Source organism: Marmota flaviventris, chromosome 8 (assembly GCF_047511675.1).
Source record: "Marmota flaviventris isolate mMarFla1 chromosome 8, mMarFla1.hap1, whole genome shotgun sequence".
Classification (NCBI taxonomy): Eukaryota; Metazoa; Chordata; class Mammalia; order Rodentia; family Sciuridae; genus Marmota; species Marmota flaviventris.
In genome coordinates this window covers 130,142,262-130,158,316 of record NC_092505.1, presented here as the reverse complement: position 1 = coordinate 130,158,316, position 16,055 = coordinate 130,142,262, and the positions used below count along the sequence as shown (strand labels likewise).

Here is a 16,055-nt window from a genome sequence, read left to right as displayed (position 1 = left end):
GAGGGTTCCTCAAATCACCTGAGATTGCATGGCAAGAATCCTGCTATGATGCTGAGAACCATATGCACTGGAGAAAATAGGAGCATAAACTCATTTGTGAAACATGATTCCACACACGACATCAGCAAGGAGACTTGAACAAAACTGACCCAGTACCATTCCCCTTTCTTTCCCTCTGAAGAAGAATGAACAAACAATCAACTTACTGTAAACTGGATTTGACAGCCACCCATGATGTAGTCCAAGAAGGAGTGCATCTTGTGGATCTGCGTAAGAGGAGAGGAAACCAGCTTAAAAACAGCACCATCTTTTTCCTTGCAGTGTGAAGGCCTAAACTTTAGGGATGGGCTGCTAAACCAGAAGAAAGAGCAAGAAAGAAATCTGTGGGCAGCAAAGGGGTGAGTTGATTTTGTTCCATTAGAAGAGAGAAAGAAACCAAGGTCAATGCAGATGAGCCTGTGAGGGCTGCAAATATCCATTCCCTGTTCTTTTCTTTTGGGTTTATATATGATTTTAATCAACTTCTGCCTCTGGGGTGAAACCCAAACTATATTTTCAAAGGTTACTTCTGTTTTGGAATCAATAATGTCTCATAGTTGGCTTCAGTCTTTCTTTCCTGTGCCTATGTCCCAGGACTGATAACATTCTTAATATGCGGGTAATCGAGATTGGTGGCTTTCAGATTCAATTAGCTGGGAAGGCTTTTACTGACAATTTGCTGTTAATTAAATCCTTTTCCTGCCATAAACAACAATGACTATCATTTCTTGAGTACTTAGTGTGTACTAGGCACTTAACATATTTTACTTCATTTAATTTTTAGAATGGCCTTATGGAGATTATATTATTGTTATTATTATGCTCATTTTGTAGATGAGAAAACTAAGGCTAAGATCACAAAGCTAGTAGATGATGGGATTGGGGATTCATATTATGGAAGTCTGGACTGCACAGTTCATCCTTTTGACTTTTATGCTGGAACCCTCGTGATCATTGCTTCCTGCCAGCTACCATCATCTGTGTTCTCATGTACTTCGTTGACTTCTGGTCTTAATTTTTGCTTCTTTAAGATTCTGCTGTTTGAGGGAAGTAGTACTAAAGGAAAAACTAATCAAAGAGGAAAACCAATTCAAGAAAAATAACAAAAACAAACAAATATGGCTGGAAATACAAACCATGTCTCAATAGTAACCCTAAGTGTTAATGGCTTAAACTCACCAATCAAAAGACATAGGCTAACAGATTGGATTTAAAAAAAGATCCAACAAAATGCTGCCTACAGGAGACTCATCTTATCGGAAAAGACATACACAGACTGAAGGTGAAAGGTTGGTAAAAATCATACCACTCACATGGTAGCGGAAGCAAGGAGGAGTGGCCATACTCATATCAAATAAAATAGACTTCAAGCCAACGTTAATCAAAAGGAGTGAAAATGGACATTACATACTGCTCAAGGAAACCATACACCAACAAGAAATAACAATCATAAATATATATGCCCCAAACAATGGTGCAGCTATGTTCATCAAACAAACTCTTCTCAAGTTCAAGAGTCAAATTGACCATAACCCAATAATCTTAGGTGACTTTAACACACCACTCACCACTGGACAGATCTTCCAAACAAAAGTTGAATAAAGAAACTATAGAACTCAATAACACAATCAATAACTTAGACTTAACTGACATATATAGAATATTTCAATCTGCATCAAGTGGGTACAATTTCTCTCAGTAGCACATGGATCCTTCTCTAAAATAGACCATATACTATGCCACAAAGCAACTCTTAGCAAATACAAAAAAGTAAAGATACTACCATGCATTTTATCAGATCATAATGGAATGAAATTGGAAATCAATGACAAAATAAAAAATAAAAATTTCTCCATCATCTGGTGACTAAACAATATGCTACTGAATGAACAATGGGTTACAGAAGACATTAAGGAGGAGATTTAAAAATTCCTAGAGGTAAATGAGAACATAGACACAATATATCAAAATCTCTGGGACACTATGAAGGCAGTACTAAGAGGAAAATTCATTGCTTGGAGTTCATTCCTTCAAAGAAGAAAAAGTCAACAAATAAATGACCTCATACTACATCTCAAAGCCCTGAAAAAAGAACAAACCAGCAGCAAAAACAGTAGAAGCCAAGAAATAATTAAAATTAGATCTGAAATCAATGAAATCAAAACAAAAGAAACAATTGAAAAAAATTGACAAAACAAAAAGTTGGTTCTTTGAAAAAGGAAATAAATAAAATTGACAGACCCTTAGTCATGCTAATGATGAGAAGGAGAGAGAGAGAACTCAAATTACCAGCATATGTGATGAAAAAGGTAGTATCCCAACAGACACTACAGAAATACAGAGGATAATTAGAAATTATTTTGAAATCTTATACTCCAATAAAATAGAAGACATTGAAGACATCAACAAATTTCTTAAGTCATACGATTTGCCCAGATTGAGTCAGGAATATATACACAATTTAAACAGACCAATATCAAGTGAGGACATAGAAGAAGCCATAAAAAGCTTACCAACCAAGAAAAGCCCAGGACCAAATGGATACACAGCCAAGTTCTACAAGCCCTTTAGAGAAGAACTAACACCAATACTTTTCAATTTATTTCAGGAAATAGAAAAAGAGGGAATAATTCCAAACTCATTCTATGAGGCCAATATCACCCTAATCCCCAAACCAGGCAAAGACACATCAAAGAAAGAAAACTTCAGACCAATAACTCTAATGAACATAGATGCAAAAATTCTCAATAAAATTCTGGCAAATCGAATACAAAAACATATCAAAAAGATTGTGCACCATGATCAAGTGGGATTCATCCCAGGGATGTAAGGTTGGTTCAATATATGGAAATAAATAAATGTAATTCATCACATCAATAGATATGATCATCTCAATAGATGAAGAAAAACACTTGACAAAATACAGCACCCCTTTATGTTCAAAACACTAGAAAAACTAGGGATAACAGGAACATATCTCAACATCGTAAAGGCTATTTATGCTAAGCCTCAGGCCAACATCATTCTAAACAGAGAAAAATTGAAGGCATTCCCTCTAAAAACTGTGAAAGAGGGATGCCCTCTTTCACCACTTCTATTCAACATAGTTCTTGAAACACTGGCCAGAACAATTAGACAAATGAAAGAAATCAAAGGGATATGTATAGGAAAAAGAAGTTAAATTAGCTTTATTTTCTGACGATATGATTCTATATGATTCTATACCTAAAAGACCCCCCCCCCAAAAAAAAACTCCACCAGAAAACTTCTAGAACTAGTAAATGAATTCAGCAAAGCAGCAGGATATAACATCAACACCTTTAAATCAAAGGTATTTCTGTATATCAGTGACAAAGCCTCTGAGAAGGAAATGAGGAAAACTACCCCATTCACAATAACCTCAAAAAAAAATACTTGGGATTCAACTTAATGAAAGAAGTGAAAGATCTATACAATGAAAACTACAGAACCCTAAAGAGAGAAATCAAAGAAGACCTTAGAAGATGAAAATATCTGCCTTACTAACTTGGATAGGCAGAATTAATATTATCAAAATGACCATACTACCAAAAGCACTGTACAGATTTAATGCAATTCCAATCAAACTCCCAATGGCATTCCTCATAGAAATAGAAAAAGCAATTATGAAATTCATCTGGAAAAATAAGAGACCCAGAATAGCTAAAGCAATCCTTAGCAGGAAGAGTGTAGCAGGTGGCATCGCTATACCAGACCTTAAACTATACTACAGAGCAATAATAACAAAAACAGCATGATATTGGCACCAAAACAGACTGTTAGACCAATGGTACAGAATAGAGGACACAGACATTAACCCACAAAATTACAATTACAATTATATTATATTAGACAAAGGTGCCAGAAACATGCACTGGAGAAAAGATAGCATTTTCAACAAATGGTGCTGGGAAAACTGGAAATCCATATGCAACAAATGAAATTAAACCCATATCTCTCACCATGCACAAAACTTAACTCAAAATGGATCAAGGACCTAGGAATTAAACCAGAGACTCTGCGTCTAATAGAAAGAAAAAGTAGGTCCTAATCTTCATCATGTGGGATTAGGCCCCAACATCCTTAATAAGACTCCTATATCACAAGAATTAAAACTAAGAATCAATAAATGGGATGGAATCAAACTAAAAAGTCTTTTCTCAGCAAAGGAATCAATCTGTGAGGTGAACAGAAAGCCTACATCCTGGGAGCAAATCTTTACCCCTCACACATCAGATAGAGCACTAATCTCTAGGGTACATAAAGAACTCAAAAAGCTAAGCACTGAAAAAACAAATAACCCAATCAACTAATGGGCCAAGGACCTGAATAGTAACTTCTCATAAGAGGATATACAATCAATCAACAAATATATGAAAAAATGTTCATCATCTCTAGCAATCAAAGAAATGCAAATCAAAACTACTCTAAGAGACCATCTCACTCCAGTCAGAATGGCAGCTATTAGGAAGACAAACAATAATAAGTGTTGGCGAGGATGTGGGGAAAAAGGCACACTCATACATTGCTGGTGGGACTGCAAATTGGTGCAGCCAATATGGAAAGCAGTATGGAGATTTCTTGGAAAGCTGGGAATGGAACCACCATTTGACCCAGGTATCCTTCTCCTTGGACTATACCCAAAGGACTTAAAAACAGCATACTACAGGGACACAGCCACATCAATGTTTATAGCAGCACAATTCACAATAGCTATACCATGGAGCCAAACCAGATGCCCTTCAGTGGATGAATGGATAAAGAAAATGTAGCATATATACACAATGGAATTTTAGTCAGCAATAAAAGAGAATAAAATCATGACATTTGCAGGTAAATGGATGGCGTTGGCCAATCCCAAAAAATAAATGCTGAATATTTTCTCTGATATAAGGAGGCTGACTCATAGTGGGGTAGGGAGGGGGAGATGGGAGGAATAGATGAATTCTAGATTGGGCAGAGGGGTGGGAGGGAAAGAGGGCAGTGGATTAGCAAGGATGGTAGAATGTGATGGACATCTTTATCCAAAGTACATGTATGGAGACACGAATTGGGTTTCAACCTACTTTATAAACAAATAGAGATATGAAAAATTGTGGTATGTATGTGTAATAAGAATTGTAATGCAAAAAAAACACAAGTACATGTATAAAGACATGAATTGGGGTGAACATACTTTATATAAAAATATGAAAAATTGTGCTCTATATGTGTGATAAGAATTGTAATATATTCTGCTGTCGTGTATTTAAAAAATAAAATCAATAAAAAATAAGTAGAAATTGGAGAAGAAAAAAAAAGATTCTGCTGCTTGACTCTTAGTGATATTCATTTACTCATTTATTCAACAAGAATTTATTGAGCACTCACTATGCAGTTGATGAGAGAAACAGATGTGGTAGCTGCAGCCAGGGACCTTATAGAATGGACCCTTTTACCTGGACAGCCAGTAACTGATTCTCTTCCTTCACTTCTCAGATTCCATTTGATGGAAGCTTCTCAGAGACTGACACGAAATCCTGTGTTGGCCTCTGGAGATCCTACCTCCTGGTGGCACACATCTATGGGCAGGTTTTTCCCGGGGCTGATGATCACTGAGTCCTCTGGATAGTGCCTGTTCTTGGCTTTCTTATGGCAATGCTTTCCCTGACAGAGTATCAAGGAGGTAAGATCTTGGGAGTGACTGAACAGCAGTGGCATCTGAGTGCTGTATTATCAGATCAACTCAATTATTCTCAGATGGAAGCTCAGAACAGAGAATGTACAGTCACCTTAAGGAGAGAGATAACCATTGAATTGGTTCATCTATATCTTTCTCCTGCTTGCCTGGGCACAGGCATGGTCACATGGCTGTTTTGAGTATACCCAGTATTTGATTTGTATAGGTATGATTAGATGAATGACACAGGGTAGAAGGTATGTCGTAGCACATAGGAGGGTCCCGTGGGCAACATCGGGGTCAGTCAGGGAGTGGAAGGAGTGAGATGAAAGTTTGGATAAAAGCCTTCATTGTGATTTTCACAAGAGAGAATGGATGAGGCAGGACAAGCAGTCAACCAGTCTTAGGATTGCGTAGTTTGAATCCTTTCAGCAGACTTTGAACTACAGGTTGTCTCTAGTTATCTAAAACCTGTCCCTGTGGGGACATAATGCAGGGGGAGTGGGCGTGATATATCTGAGTTTAATAAGGAGGGTGGTTGAGGGTATGGACTCCAGATTGGTTAGTTTGCATATCAAAGGCATGTTAGACAGTAAGGGATATGGCAGTTCCTTCTTGGATCCACAAAGCCCAAAGATGCCAAAGCATAATTTTTTTTTTTAAATGAATAAAACAATGATTCCAGGCATAGTTAGTTTCAGTGATAGGCTCAAAGGGTGGGCATGTGACCTAAATCAGACCAACCAACCTTTTCCTTTACTGTCATTATAGAAGGATATGATCCTGCAGCAGTTTGGCTGCCAGGGAGAAACCAGTTTAGGAGAAGTGACCTGATATACACACAGTGTCTAATTTATAAGGACTCATCTTGTGATGTTACTTACTTTTTGAAGTTCTAAAAGTGATTTGCTTTCAGTACAAACCATACCTTGAGTTTTGATAATCTTGCAGGCTAGGCAGATGCAGTATGATATTCTCTCAGTGCTGGGTAGCAGCAGAGAACCAGCTTGCAGTTGGTCACAAGACCATGAGGGTAAACAACCAATAGTCTACAGTGTACTATGTTTGGTAGTTTATGTGTACTAATTATTAAATGCATTTTTTTACTTATGTTATTTTCAACTTTCCATGGGTTTACTGGGATATAACCCCATTATAAATTCGGGAGCATCTCTCTCTCCCCACCCCATGTCCCCGTGTGTGTGTGTGTGTGTGTGTGTGTGTGTGCATATGGTAGAGTCAGGTAGACATCTTAACATCTCCATTGTTACATTTACCACTCGCATGACTCTGAGCTACTTGAATTACTTCATTTAAAAGGCTTGTGGTAACAGTTACATAGTCTTTATTGAAGTTACTCTTATATAGTAAGTACCGAACTAGCAGCAGAATTATTCTCAGATGTAATTTAAGAGATTTAGTTATTAGCAAATGGAATTTTCTGCAAAGTTGAACCTCTTTAGGAGGAATTTCTAGGCCCTTTAATCTTCTTCCATGATTTTTTTTACATGGTCCCTTTCAACATGAGTGAGATAGCACATATAAAGCACTGAACACTGTGACAGGGACATAGTAAGTGTCCTAGAAATATTGGCTATTGACTTGGGTATCTTCCTGAACAGAGAGGAGCTTAACCAGTGACCAGGATTCCCTTGTCTTTGAGGGCAAGGGCTGTCCTTGGGGGTAGGAATAGTGGCATTGGCATCTATGATTGGTTCCAAGGCACCTATGATTACATTTCTCTTTGTATATCCATTAATATATTGAATTTCTAATTTTTGGTTTTTTTCCCATATGTTTATCGGTGCATTATAATTGCACATAATGGGTGGATTTTTTTAAATCACATATTGGTACATGCACACCATATAACAATATAATTTGGCCAATGCCATTCCCCAGTGTTTCCCCTTTCCTTCTCCTTGTCTTAAAAAAAGATCTCTTCATTGTCACACTGTCTCCCTCTGATCACATAGCCTGAACTGCTCCTTCCAGACAGACTTAGCTTCATACTCCTGGAAGAGAGGGCTGCCTACGTACCTTGCACTGATTCAGAATCACAATGCCTGAGTTCTTGTAATTCTTCTTCTTGGCTTTGTACTTGGGATTGATGCACTCCCACTGCACCTGCAACAAGAAGGGTCATAGCCTGAGAGGCTGCCCAGGAGGAAGTCGAGTCATTTAATGAGGCCAAGATGTTGGATACTTCTGTGGACACACTGAGGTGGAGGGCTGACGAGTGGTTTAGATAGTAACACTTGCATCGAGGGGAACAGTAAGGTTGAATGACAGGGTGAGACTCTAATATTACTGCCTGGTTCAAATTCCAGCTCCTCCATTTCCCAGCTATGTGACCTTTGGCAAATGACTTGATTCCTCTATGCCTTAGGCAACTCCTCTATAAAATGGAGCTTAGAATGATATCTATTTCATAGGATTATATTGATAATTGCATGATTAATCTATGTAACAATTATGGGCCAGTGCCTGGCACACAGTAAATGCTTACTATTCATCGGGTCAAATTAAACAACAGAGAAAATAAGAGAACTGCAGACATACAGGTGAGTGATACACAGTGCTAAGTCTTAGCACCTGGTAATTGGCTGAAAAAGGTAGGAAAAGTGAGGAGCATTGAATGTTAGCTGCAGATGTTAGTAAGAACACTGATGAGTTTACGCCAGACTTCGCTGAAGTCTGAAATAGTGGATTCACGTGTGTTACAACAGTGGCATAATTGATCTCCAAAGGGACTCCTGTGAGAGATAAGAATGGCTGAGACCTGAGAAATTAGGGAGTTAAGGGGAAATGTAGAAGAATAATTTTCAACCTTTCCAGCCTCCAGATTTCATGGGACTAAATCAACCACGAGACAAATATTCAAGAGCCATTAAATGCTCCTGCCCACCATCCTCTGGGAGTTGGATCCTGGGATTTCCACCAAAGAGACAAAATTTCACCCCTTGACAATCAAAAGTGCCTGATAGGAAGCAGTTTCTGAGGCCGATGTGAGAGGGGCAGACTGACACTTCAGAGGCCTCGTGATCCACTCCTGTTTGTGCCCATGTGTTTCTATAATTCCATCCCAGAATGGGGCTGAGCTTTGCCATGTGACTTATTTTGGTCAATGGGACATTAGCAAAGGCCTGGAAAGCATCTGTTCCTTGCTTCTGGGAAGTTTTTTTCCACTGCGTAAAAAAGCTTATGCTGGTCTCCTGAGTTCCGAGTTCTATTGTTTTTAGAGAATTATAATCATGCATAGTATTTGGGTTAATTTTGACAAAATCATGCATGCAAGGAATTTGATTTCAATTCCTATTCTCCCCATTCTCCTCCTTCCTTCTCCTCCTCTCTCCTTCTATTCTCCTTCCTATACTCTACTGATCTTTCTTTCACTCTTTTATTTATTTATTTCTGATTGGTATTTTCTATATATACATAAAGGTGAAATTCTCTTTGGTGCATTTGCTCTTGTTTCCATATATGAAAGAAAACATTTTACCCTTGATTTTCTGAGCCTACCTTATTTCACTAAGCACATTTTTTCCTCCATTTCCATTCATTTACAGAAATGCCATTATTTCATTCTTCTTTGTGGCTGAGTGAAACTCCATTGTGCATATATACCACATTTTCTTGATCCATTCATCTATCAACAGGCATCTAGGTTGATTCTATAATTTGCCTGTTGTGAATTGTGAACTGAAGTGGCTGAATCACTGTAGTATGCTGATTTTAGTTCTTTTGGATAAATACCAAGGAGTGGGATAGCTGGGTCATATGGTGGTTCTATTTCTAGTTTTTTTGAGGAATCTCCACATTGCTTTCCATGGTTGTTGTACTAATTTGCAGTCCCACCAATGATTTATGAGCATACCTTTCCCCCCACATCCTCACCAGCATTTATTGTTATTTGTGTTCTTGATAACTGCCATTCTGACTAGAGTGAGATGAAACCTTAGATTCTAAATTCTGTTAAGAATTATAATGCTTATCCATGAAAAGTCAACTCACTTTCATCTCGGGCCAAGATAACTTGGTAGTGTAGGATAAGTTAGTTTAACCAAGCAAGGGCTCCCAAGAAAGTAGAATCAAAACCTGTAGGTATTTAGGGCCTTTGTACCTATGGGGTGGTAGGGGGGCTGATGAACCAGGTCTAAGTAAACTGCATTGTCTGGGAATGAAGTTGTCCCACCTATGATCTGTCTACTTCGCAATCCCATTTAATTCTTCTCACAACCTACTTTTATGAGTCCAAGATGAGGCTCACAGAAGAGAAGAAACTTGCCCAGGTCATATAGGTGGTAACAGCTGACTCTGGGATTCACATTGGCATCAGTGTCACTCAAAATCTTGGCCTCCCTCTAGGAGGGTCTTGTGGGGGATCCCCCATTTGGGCTTGAAAATCTTCCCTTGGGCCTCTTTAAACTAAGGGTGCTTATGAAGGGTACTCAAGAATTAATCAAGAACCATGACTTGTACAAGAAGTTTGCTTGAATGGTACCATCTTCTTTCTCTCTCTGATGCTGCTCACTGAGGTTCCTCAGGATTGAAACCTCATCTGACTTCTCTTCTCTCCTCTCTCCCAGTTACTCATACCTTCTGTCAACTTTAAATAGCCTTTATTTGTTGGCAGCTCCCAAAATTCATTTATAGGCCAGCCTCTCCCCTGAGTTCCAATTTTTCCAGTTCCAATTTTTAATCAGGATGATTCCAGAACCTAATTCTATAATTTTATTCACAAACTGCACATCCCTGCCACAAAACTTCCTTATTTCCAGGATCAATGCATCTTTACATCATCCTTTTTCTCCTTCCCTTTCTCCCTGGTATCCCATTCCTCAACAAATTTTATGGTTCCCATCTCCAAAACGTATCTTACATCTCTCTATTTGTCTCTATCTCCATTACCATTTATTCAGTCCTGACAGTCTCCTAACAGATCTCCCTGCCTCACCCCCTCGCCACTCTTTAATTGATTATCTATGCAGTAGACAGAACGATCTTTCAAAAAATTAAAACCAGTCGTGTCACCTCTAGCTTAAAACCCTTTGAAGCGCTGTTCAATAGAACCGTCTGCAATGATGGAAATAGTTTCCATTTGCACATCCAAGATTGCAGCTGCCAGTCACAGGAGGCTATTGAGCACTTGAAATGTGGCTCACGTGATGGATGAATTGAATTTTTAATTTAATTTTAATTAATTAAATTTTAAATAACCACGTGAGTGCACCCTCATGGCATTTAGAAGAATCTACCACAATCTGCTTTTGCTGGCCTCTGCCCTGATTTGACCACAGCTCATGCATGGCTCCCTCACTCTCTCTGCTCCAAATACGCTGGACTCTTTCCAAGTGCTCAACCACACCAAGATCTTTCCTGCCTCCACCCTTCACCATGCTCTTCCCTCTGCCTGCAGGGCCTTTTTCTCACTTGATACACCCTTTGCTTCTCTTCATATTTCAAGGACCTCAACTTAAATGTCACCTTTTTGGATTATCTCTTGCAGCACACACTTTTGTACCTAAACTGGCTGTTATGATTTAGACGTGAGGTTTCCCCCGAAAGCTCACATATGAGACAATGCAAGAAGGTCTGGAGGAGAAATGATTTGGTCAGAGCTTTAACCTAATCAGTAAATTAATCCCTGAATGGATTATTGAGCGATAACTGGAGGCAGGTGGGGTGTGGCTGGAGGAAGTGGTTTATTGTGGGTGTGGCTATGGGAGATATATTTTGTATCTGGAGAGTGGAGTCTCTTTCTCAGCTTGCTGACCACCATGTGAGCTGGATCCCTTTGCCACACTCTTCCACCATGAAGTCCTGCCTCACCTCAAGCCCTGAGGAATGGAGCCTGCTGTCTATGCACTAAGACCTCTGAAACTGTGAGCCCTTAAAAAAAACCAAAAAAACAAAAAACCTTTCCTCCTTTACAGTTGTTCTGTGTGGTCTTTGAGTCACAGCAGTGAAAAAGCTGACTAAAATCCTGGCTCAGCTTTTAAATAAAATTTACGACAAGTTGTAACTGCATTTTTATTTTTTTGTGGACATGATTTGCATATGTTTATGTTCTACCAAAGACTCCCACTAGTCTGTAAGCTTCAGAGATAACGTCATGGTATAACTAGAGCCTGACAGAGCTCCTGGAGTTTAGGTACTTCCCAGTAAATACTGTAAAATCAATAAAGAATAGTTCCCACTGTGCGCAAATGTGTTAAAATATGGGCTGTGTGGCTGAACTAAAATGTTCTGGTATCTTAGTGATATATTAAGGTGTAGTAGCATCTGGTCCATTTCATCAGTGAGACTTAAAGATTTCTTTCCCTTTGAAAGCATCAGGCTTTGGTGGTTTTAAAATATGATATATTGTTACAATCTCACTTTTAATACCCTCTCAGGAGCCCAAAGATGAAATGTTTCCCATATTGATTGATTTGACTATTTCTATTTATAGAGGTAAACAAGGCAGGAACTTTATAAAACCCTTTACAACTCTAGCAGGTGGTATTGATAAACTGTCATTGATTTATTAGCTCAATAGGGCCTGAAACTACTGTACATTAAGTGGAGTAACAATTTCTCTGGTTATATTTCTTATTATCATGAGAGTGACTTTACTTATAACGTAGTATTGATTGTAATCGTGGCCCTGAAACTCTGCATGCCTACTTGTGGGAGGTCTCTGCATGTTTGACACGTTGCTTGCAATATCTGGGACATAAGAACACACATGGGAGCCATTGCAGGAGCTAAGTGGATAGCTGCCCTTGAATTTCCAGAGCAAAGGTACACATTTGACAAGTGGATCTGATTCATGTTCAACTTCTAACTCTAAAGGTTATCAGTCAATTTCCATCCAATCTGATTTTATCCTGGCTTTACATCTGAAAGAGGGAACTTGAAAAATTAATTGGGGTAGGTGTGTGACTGTGGGTTCAATTCCTAGCACAGCCTCCCTGCTCCCCAAGAAAATAAAAGGAAGAAAAATGAGTTGGGAAATCATCTCTAATCAGGATTTCTGACCAGACCATTCACATGATCTTAACTCTAAGGGAAGAGACTTTCTCAAAGACACTGAGCCCTGTGCTCTGATGTCACTACTCTCTGCTCTGTTGGGTCAGTAGACTTAGTGTAAGAATGGCAGGTGTCTTGGGATGATTTCCCCCAGGAGTAAACTCTTAGGCAGGGATATAAGTGAAAACAGGTCATCTGGCAGGTAATACCAGGATTACACCCATTCAGTGGGGAATTAGAGGAGGTAGCCATGGAAAAGTAGGTCATCAGTTCAGTGACACTGTTGGCAACTAGGGTTTTTCCTGTTGGGGAACTCTGAAAACCATACGGAGCACATGCCTCAGAGTTTTGCTATCTGAAGGGCAAGAGAGTTGGGGCATTTACATCCCAATTCTCATTAGTTGTTTGTCGAGGGCTACTTCCAGAAGGTGTTAGATCTTCCTCGGTACTTCCTGCCTGCTTTGGGCATGGGCAGAACAGGTTCTAGCAACCAGAAAAAGCCCTCCAGCAAAAAAGACTCAGGTACTGTAGCTGGAAGGTGGGAGACACACACTGGACAAGGACGAGAGGTTGCATGGTTAACGCTAAACAACAGTAACTGACTGAAGTTTAAGGGTGTGTGTGTCTGAGAGGGAAAAAAAGAGGGATTTAGGTTTCTATGTGGTGCAATGTGTCTTTGTGTTGTGTGGCAGTGTCTGGGTGCGTATCTTGATATCAAGTGTGTGATAGTAAAATTAATGAACTAGTTGAAAACCTGGTGCCTATAATGAAAGTTTGGAGAATTCAAATAATTTCTTCAAAGCACTGAACGTGATGCTGCCAAGTCATGGAAATGTAGTGCCCCCCCACCCCCCCAAAAAAAAGAAAAGAAAAGAAAAGAAAGAAAAAAATAATACCACTAAGAGCTGGTATTTTGGAAGAGGAGGCTATGGAACAGGTGTTCTGCTAGTGTATAACGTGGATTGTTATATTTAATCATCACAAAAGTCTATAATATAGATATAATTATCACCCTCAGTTTTTGGGGTCAGAAGAATGAGGCACAGAGAAATTAAGTCACTTTTCCAAGACTACCAACCTAAAGGAAATGAGAAATTCTGTCAATCAACCTGTCCATCTTACGGGATGGAGAAAATGTATCCTTCAGGGGCAGTGTCTTGACCAAGGTCACACAGTGCTTTAGGTTGGGCTAGGTCTAGACTTAACATCTACCACAGTCCCTTTTCATCAGACTTACTCATACTTGGATGCTTAGTCTCTGGCAGTTTCATTTGCAGTTGAGTGCTAAGGAAACATCCCAGAGGGTGTCTGGGGCAGCACCCCAGGTGGTTTGCCAGGTACCTGTTTCCCTTCCATTGCTCCTCTCATCTCCTTGAATGTCGAGGTAAATTCTCCAATGAAGTCGTGCTTGCCATTGGAGTCCCAGTCCCAGACTATGCACTGCAAAAAACAGAAGAGTTATTCTTCTTATTATTTTTAAATTAAGAATGTTTCCACAACAACTGAAGGCAGTGTGAACTTTATGAGGAACAGCAGATGAAAGACATTTGTTTTCCAACAAAAGCTCAGCAGTCTGGTGTTGCAGCATGTAAGATGTAGTATTTTTTTTTAGATTCCATAGCATTTTACTCGGTCTTTTGTTCCTACACTCTCCAAACAGTTCTACGAGGCAGCAGCATCTACAATAATTTGTCCATTTTTTTCAGATAGGTCAGGAAGACACAAAGGAGAAAAGTGACTTGCTAAAAGGACCATCTAGTAAATGAAAACCCAGGACTTGAAGGCAGGTGTCCTGCCTTAATTCCCATGCTCTTTTCCCCATCATAGACAGTCCTTGGTTTATAGCTGGAGTTGGATGCCTGAGTCCAAATCTATAGCTTTCTGTTAGTAATATGAATGGGGCCATGTTGATCACATTTTTCTCTTTCTGTACATGTTTTTTTTTTTTTTTTTGTCTGATGGCAAAAGAGAATTACCAACAAAAATAAATAAGAAGGAAAAACAGTGAAGCCTTTAATTGTATGCACAAGAAAAATGAATCAAAGTTGGGGACCAATAAGCCATGTTGGTAAATATCAAGCATCCATTTCATACAAGCTGCAATTGTTCACTTCTAACAAGAGGGCTCCTCCTAACTCTGTTAAGGCTTAATCCTGGGGGGTCCAAGCAACACTTTGTAGAGTGAGTGACTAGATCAAATCAGCAGAGATCCCTCTGCTTGGTCTAGGTGAAGAGAAAAGTCCCTATTTTTTTTGAAGGGTAGTGGCTGGACTAAAGTCTCAAGCACTTAGACATCACTTTTATATTTTAAGCCAATGCTGTGCAGCAAAGAAGTCTTAGACTTCAAATAGGATAAAGGCAGCCTGGGGGAACTTTAACTTAGAAGCTTCCCCCAGGACATTAGGGTTCAAAGAGGCAGCCTTGTCTTTTCTCAAGAATGCACCTCCTATTGTCCAATCTGCCTGAAAAAACCTGACTCTTAATCTGTTCCCATATCATGTGGGATGCCCTACAGATCCACAATGAAATCTGTTCAAAATGAAACAAATTTTCCACTAAAGCTATTTCTCTTTTATTTATTGCTAATTTATTTTCCGCAACAGTGAATTGTTCCAATACCCATCCCATGGGTACAAACAACAAACCAGGCATCCTTCCCAATATTCCTCTTTCCCCTCACTCTCACACATCGGGTCCTCTCCATTCTGTCTCCTAAATATTGTTGACTCCAGCCTTCTCTTCATTCCTACTGTTCCTTCCTAGTCTGTGTTACTACAATATGTTCCCAGTCTCTTTGCTTCCCTCAGACCTTCTCTGTCTACAATCCACTGATTATATTAATTACCTGCTTCAAATAAAAATGAAGAAAAGCTAAGAAGTCTTCAAAGGTAATATCATGGTCTGGTTTCCTCAATATTCCCAAATTTACTCTTTGGGAGTAAATAATAATCCATGTTTATAATATTTTTTAAAAATATGAGGTTAGTAGGAATTAAACACATTTGCTAAGGCTTTTTTCCCTTTCTCTTAAAGAGAAACTAATTTCTTAGCCATTTCTCTCTCTTTAAATGTAGAGAATTTGTTAGATAATTCTTTTAAGAAACCATTCATAAATAAGCCTTTTGATGATGAAAGAATGCATTAGAATAAGTCAGAATGGAAGAGGTAAAGGGGGACTAAACTGCTCTGCTAAAAAGAAGTAATGGCCAAGTTGAGTGTTTTCTTTGATAACTAGAGACACAGAGGTGAGATACAGGGGTGGGGTTAAGAAGAAATTAGGGCAGGTTTCATCAGAGGGCCGATGATAGACTACTGTAGTTTGGAT

At 39.1% G+C, this 16,055-nt stretch overlaps 1 protein-coding gene across 1 annotated transcript in view; it reads right to left on the bottom strand.

Annotated features, from left to right (window-relative positions):
• Positions 1-16,055, bottom strand: part of Cpne4 (copine 4) — a 348,827-nt gene that overhangs the window by 38,785 nt on the left and 293,987 nt on the right. Inside the window, exons 7-9 of the mRNA XM_027933785.2 lie at positions 14,072-14,170; positions 7,757-7,843; positions 207-266 (exon numbers count right to left, since the gene is read on the bottom strand). Coding sequence (XP_027789586.2) covers positions 207-266; positions 7,757-7,843; positions 14,072-14,170 — 246 coding nt within the window. The remainder of the gene's footprint in view (positions 1-206; positions 267-7,756; positions 7,844-14,071; positions 14,171-16,055) is intronic.